Source organism: Paracoccidioides lutzii, assembly GCF_000150705.2.
Source record: "Paracoccidioides lutzii Pb01 unplaced genomic scaffold supercont2.13, whole genome shotgun sequence".
NCBI lineage: Eukaryota > Fungi > Ascomycota > Eurotiomycetes > Onygenales > Ajellomycetaceae > Paracoccidioides > Paracoccidioides lutzii.
Genome location: NW_015440959.1, coordinates 650,049 through 656,532, shown reverse-complemented (window position 1 = coordinate 656,532; position 6,484 = coordinate 650,049). Strand labels below are relative to the sequence as shown.

General features: G+C 49.4%; 2 protein-coding genes across 2 annotated transcripts in view; both read right to left on the bottom strand.

Annotated features, from left to right (window-relative positions):
* The window catches only part of PAAG_11999 (hypothetical protein), a gene marked incomplete at both ends in the record, with an annotated part of 3,408 nt that extends 1,513 nt beyond the window's left edge, over positions 1–1,895 (bottom strand). The window contains 3 exons of the mRNA XM_015847551.1: positions 50–756; positions 831–1,440; positions 1,518–1,895. Of these exons, the coding sequence (XP_015702854.1) occupies positions 50–756; positions 831–1,440; positions 1,518–1,895 (1,695 nt within the window). The remainder of the gene's footprint in view (positions 1–49; positions 757–830; positions 1,441–1,517) is intronic.
* Positions 1,896–2,342: 447 nt separating this feature from the next.
* On the bottom strand, positions 2,343–6,298 carry PAAG_11998 (hypothetical protein; the record flags this gene model as incomplete). Its single annotated transcript, XM_015847550.1, has 2 exons — positions 2,343–3,630; positions 3,717–6,298. The coding sequence occupies 2 exons, from the start codon at positions 6,296–6,298 to the stop codon at positions 2,343–2,345; spliced, it is 3,870 nt and encodes a 1,289-aa protein (XP_015702853.1).
* Positions 6,299–6,484: the final 186 nt, after the last annotated feature.

Sequence of the window (6,484 nt, the reverse complement as noted above, 5' to 3'; positions counted from 1 at the left end):
CCGCTGATCCTGATATGAGTGTGTTGCCGCGGAAATGCAGGGCTGTAACCTCGTCGACATGCGCTTCTAATGAGAACAAGTGGCACTCTTCCATGCTGCGGGGAGAGGGTGGTAGAGGTGCAGCGGCCGGGTTTTCGTAGTCAAGCCCATCGTCGTTATCCTCCTGGTCGTCAGTGCCCTCTTTGCCAATGCGATTATCCCGGGGGATATATTTTGCTCGGCTGAGATCCCATAGCCGGATCGATGCGTCCATGGACCCCGTGGCGACGAGGTTATCGTCGACCTGCAAGCAACGCACGGAGGCATGGTGACCTTCTAAGAATCCCATAGATCGGCCCAAATTTAGATCCCAGACTTGGACTGTGTCATCTAACGCGGCGCTGACCATTGTTCCAAAGGGGACGTCAAAATCGATCGCAGATATCATGTCATTATGTGCTTCTATTTCTTTCATTAGGGAGCCCGGCTCGAAATGTTCGTGGAGAACGGGCATAGATCTCTTTCCTACAACTTTTTTATCAATATTGATTTGAGAATGGCGGAGCGGGGTGGGTGAAATGAACTGACTGAATGATTTGTTTTTCCAGGTCTTGGGAGATGGGAGTTTCTCATAGATTGACTTCGACATAAAAGACGCATCCATGGCTTGTGTGTCGGATGCGACTGAGGGGTCTGTAGCATCATTCGTCTTCGGCGTGTCCGGGGACGTTGCTGCTTCCTCCTCCATATCCTCAAGTTTGTTATCTAATTGAACCACTGTCCGGTTTAACACGTTAGTGCTTCCGATTTCCCCAAAAAGAAACAAAATTGGACAAGCCCGAAAATCTTACAGTCATGTTCCAAATCCGCCTCATCCATCTCAAGCCGCGCTAGACGGTCCAACACAATTTTCCGCATACTGTGCAAATTCGCAATCTTGTTATCTATTTCGTGAATTTCCGCGCTACACATGTTTTTCCTTATCCCCATCATTTCCAGTCTTCGACTGAACGTATCCCGGTCCTTCTTTAATGAAGAGATAGTAGGTGGTAATGTCCCCGCAACCGATCCCGCACTATCCAATAATTTATGCGCACGTGAGCTTCGCCTCCGGTGTGATTTCCTGTGCTCGTGTTCATCTTCTGGCATGGAGGCCTGAAATCCCTGGAACAAGGAGTATGAGCTCGTGCCCTCCGGAATATTCACTAACAGTTCATCTGGAAGAGCAGAAATAGCGCGATTTTGGATTTCGGAGGTAGATAGTTTGGATCGGACGAGGTCTGTCGGAGTGGTCTGGGCGAGAGAAAACATTCTCCGTTGCGTGGACGGGCGTCGCAGCTCCTTGTGGATATCATTGACCGCAGAATGATAGTGTGCTCCGCTGGGAGTGTCTTGTTTTGGGCCGATGAGATGGCTAGCGGTGGTAGAGACTTTGCGGGTAAAAGCCTCAAGATGTCGAGTCTGAGAAGTCGTGTCAGTAGATGAAGACATTGCCAAGAGAACTTGAAATGTTCTATTGCTTTTCTGGCCTCACTTACAGTCAAACCAGTTCCCAGCAAGGAGGATGTCTCCTCGTCGCCGCCAGCTGCAGGCGAGGAAGAGGCCCATAATTTGCCTGACAGTGAGTCATTACGGGGACGGGAGCCGGCCATGGAGCGCGAGGAAGAGAACACAGGAGAACCCAACACCACTAGGTACCTCAGGGGAGGTGGCCGGATATGAATCGAGCGTTGCACCGGAAGGTTGGAATGCTGTTGAGGATCATCTGCGCAGATATTTGATGTTTTGATGTTTTGAGGTTGGCGAAGTATTTTGGTTACAATACCATACAGTGAAAATGCCGAGGTGCGTACAATACGTTCCAGTAGTTGGTGCTTTAACCAGGGCTTAACTGCAAAATAGCTTCCAACCGGCATGTTTCCAGTCAGAGATTAGTTAAAAATTTGGTCAAAACTCTCTACTATCTAGGGGCATATCCAGTTAACTAACCCATGCAAAATCAACGCAAAACCCGCACCGCAGGTCAGCTTAATGGCATTCCTCGAAAAATTAAAAAGGAAGAAAAAGAGAAACAAACTATGAAGACAAACCCAGACCACGCTATATGCAAAACAAACGGTATAGACGGATAGAAACCATGACTTGGGGATAACCCACGAAGGAAAAAGATCTTGCTACGCTTTTTAACGCCGTATATATGAAAAGCAAAACTCCTCACAACGTTCCTGATAGGACATATGCAATCTCCAAATGGCCCAAAGACAACCAAAAGAGAGTTACTCCTTCAAAAAACAAATAAAGGAAAACAAAACAAAACAAAACCACATTCATCCCACATTCCACAAACACTCCACCCCTTATCCTCACACCTCCACCTGCACCGTCTTCCTCTTCTTCAAAACCCCCAACTCCTCCAGCCTCCTCCACACCTCATCCTTCCTCACACACCCACTCCTCCCTCTATCCCCATCCCCGTCATCCCCGCCACAAACAGGTAACCCATTAAAAACCTTCAACCTCCCCGCCGCAGCCGCCTGCACCATAAGCTCCACAACCCGCCGCCGCAACCTCGTCGCCTCATCAAGGTGCATGACATACTTTCGATCCGCAATGATGTTCGCTGGCGGCACAGTGTACTGGTCGTCAATGTCAATCTCTACTTCCTCACCACCAACACTATCTGCATCATCAGCCACCCGCGACTCGCGAAATCCCTTCCGCGCAATATCCGTACAACCGCCCAGGGTCAGGAACCCCACATCCTCTTCACCCTCATCTTCATCCTCCCCATCTCTCCCGCGAACCTGCAGCTGCCCTTCCCCCCCACTATGACCATGCACATGTACCCGTTCATACTTGTGCTTCTTCGCCCCAACAAGCCTCCCCGCTTCATCGCGCCACATCCTCCTACTCCCCGTGACGGGAGCAGGATAAAAACCTAATGTAATAGGGTTCCCTCTCAGATCAACGTCAGTCAACGCACCGCACCGTCCACCGACGGAACGCAGAATCTGACAGAGCCTCCGAAGCCGCGCGATGCGGTTGCCAATCAAAGAGACGCGTCCAAGCCGCCTGAGTCCCAGCAGCTCACCCACGTCAGCGAGCGCATTGAAATTGAGATTCAGGACCCGTAGGTTGGGGAAACACGTGCCGAACTGACTGGGTAATTCTTGCAGGGCACACGAGGCGATGTCAAGGAATTGTAGACTGGGACAGCCACCGGGTGGGGCAAGGAGATCGGGCGAGAGGAGGTTGGAGGACAGATATAGCTTGCGAAGGGAGAGGGCTGCACTGATATCAAAGTCGATGACAGGTAGCTGATCAACGTCCGACTGTTGGGAAGAAGATGGCAGCGACTGTTCGCGAAGAGAAAGGACGTCGAGATAATGGCATTGTTCCAGACCCGTAATCGTGCTGAGATGATTCTTGTCAGCGTAGAGAAGATGGAGATTAGGAAAATTCCTAATATCTATTTTTTCTATGTAATTGTTCGACAAGTTAAGTGAGTGTAGGCAATGTAGCACTTCTGACGACTCGAAGTGCTGAATCTGGTTACCCCGAAGATCCAACTTTTCGATAGTCTTAATGAATCTAATGTTGCGTACACTCGTGATACGATTATCGCGCATGTCGAGGTTTATCAAACGCGTCCTTGAATTGAACCATCGTTAGCAGCCCACACACCTCATCAATAATCCCCCTTAGAAAGAACAGAGATAAAAAAATATATAACTTACAACTCCCCTTCCCCAAAATCAACCTCCCGCACCAAATTCCTCCTAACCTTCAACGTCAACAACCCATTCAACCTCATAACCCCCCTAATATTCCTTATCCGATTCCCATCCGCCTTTAAACTCCTCAAATGCACCAGTCCCGCAAACGCATCCAAATCCTCCAACTTATTCCCAGATACATCCAGATACTGCAGATTACCCAAATGTCCCCACGATGTCAAATTCGTCAGACAGTTGCATGGGATCTTCAACGAGCGAACGCTCGAGGGAACACCAGAAACCTGCCCGATATTATTGTCTGAGGCATCGAGTTCCTCAAGCCGTGAGCAGAAGTCGTTAAGTCTATGTAGCGTTATGAGGCCTTTACCTCGAAGATCGAGGCGTCGTAGGTGTTCCCAGTATGGTTCGTACGGCTCAGTATCGGTGATATGCTTTACCAAATCCTGAGTCGCCAGTGCAAATGTCCCGTGAATTTGTCTGAGAGATGACGGGTGAGTACGCTGAGCGATATAACTGACCTCCAACCTCATGGACTCATCCATCTGATTTAGACTAAAGTCCGGTAGTGGCGCTAGATGAAAGCTGTACGTAGTATCCATGTCCGGGAAACCCGGAAAAACCATAGACTGCTCCTCGTGACCGGGGACCTGTATAACAGAAAGCCCGTGATTCTCGACATGAATGTCTTCATTAGCTGAATCCTCAGTCTGCTCATCAATCCGCGAGATAGGCCGTCCCATGAACGCTCGAATGTCAAACGCGCCATTATGCCGCGAAGAAGTCCTAAATGGCGAGCTATTCATATATGAACACGGCACGGTACCCGATTGACTCTGAAATCCACTGATATTGCCATGTTGCGGAACTGAAAGTAGAGGTGGCTGCTCCGATTCAACAGGACTAGTCGAATCCTCCTGGTACATAACATGCGATAACAACGGCGACGAAAACGAAATCGTCGCAACTCTGGGCCTAGTAAGGCCGCCAGGAACTTGGCCACCATCCATCTGCTGCGGATACCGAACCTGACCGCGTTGCCACTTAATGTCATCAACGCGCTTCAAGAAATTGGCAGAATCCGCGGAAGCTGGCTGAACGTGCATGCTTGCTGCCATCTCCTCACTACTCCAAGACGTAGCTCTCGTGTCCGTGTCCGTGTCCAGCTTGGGACAGCTGGAAGTAAACCTCGTAGATTTCGATTGTACGGAACTCGTCTCAAAACGGCCGTCGCGGGTAAGCGGTCTAAATTCAGGAATTTCTCTCCGTTCTTCCCCCCTAACCGCCTCCTCAACAGCGTGTTGGCCCCTCTGACTGCCATGCTCGCCATACGCTGCAGTCATGGAACACAGTTTCCCTTGCGACTTCGCTGGCGACGAGAATGTCTGCGCAGCCATGAGCTCCTGCAACTCATCAACGCTAAGATCAGGGATGCTTTTGAATGGATCTTCTTCACTGATATCACCTTCCAAATTCGACGCAGGTCTTTCTTCGCTACGTGCCATGTCCCCGCCCTTGACCCAGGTGTGCGCTGAGCGATCGTACGTCATCGCCCCAACCTGCTCAGGGATTAAGTGCGCTATCATATCCGAAGATATTATGCCCTTTGCCCCTGAACTGCTGGAAGAACCACGTGAAGATGACGTCTGCAATGATCTCTGGGATGATACCTCCTGCTGGCCATCCGTACCACTACCGTTAGAATATCCAGGTAAAGCGGGTGCGGAGCCCCCCACTTTTACCACGGCAGGCCGCTCCCGTATTTTGATGTTCTTCGAATTACTTTCAATACCATTAGCTTCCTGTCTTTCAATAGAATGAGTAGCCACATTCTGCTCCCTATGAAGATGCAACGACATAACCGAACCACCCATATAAAGCTCGAAATCATCCTCATCCTCAAACTTCTTCAAATGGCTCACGATCCGCGGATTTTGCTGTGGAGGTTCGCGTAATTTGCGAAGATCAACCCCTTCACGACTTGCGGGTCTTGAAAATTCCTCTTGCGTTGACTCGTCGTCATCATCGCAGGAGTCTGCTTCACTTGCCTCAGTCAGCTGGTTGTTGGATTTTTTGACGTTAGATAGACTGTCATGGTTATTGTTATTTCTCCCCCTGGCACGTATTATGTCCATGATTTTGGTAGCTTCGTTTAAAAAATCTTGAGTGGTGATTGAGCCTTTTCGGCTGTCGTCGAAGACATGGCTTGGGCTTGCGATGAAAGAAAGCTTGTCTTCAGGCTTGTTCTCTTCGTTTTGAACATTAAGCAAAGACGATGGATTTTTATGATGGATTGGTCGGTCATTTTCTTGGCTTGCTTGCTGTGACCTTGTCTGGGAGGGGGTTGGTGTTCGGGGACGCGGCAGGAGTTGCAGGTTGACTCTATCTGTGTTGTTGATGGCTGGTTTTTGGCTGTTCTTGTTGCTTTGGAGGTTGCAGCTGGCAGAAAATTGCGGAGATTCGAGAATCGAAGATGCCAAGATCTGATTATTAGGGTCGATATTTTGGAGAGTCCTCCTTCGCTTTCGGCATGGGTCTTTGGATGGGCTGTTCAAAACCCTCTTCGTCTCGCTCTGCCTAAACATATTTGATTCGCAATAGTAGTTGTGAATTGCGTTGTTGGTACTCGTATTATGCTTATATGCCGGAAAGGATGTAGTAGTAACTACAGTCGGGACAAATAGATCGGTAGGCACTGCAGCTTTATTTTGGCCTTTATTCTCTCCTGGATGTTTTCGATGAGGGAGAATGTCTGCAGGGCCGTTCCCATC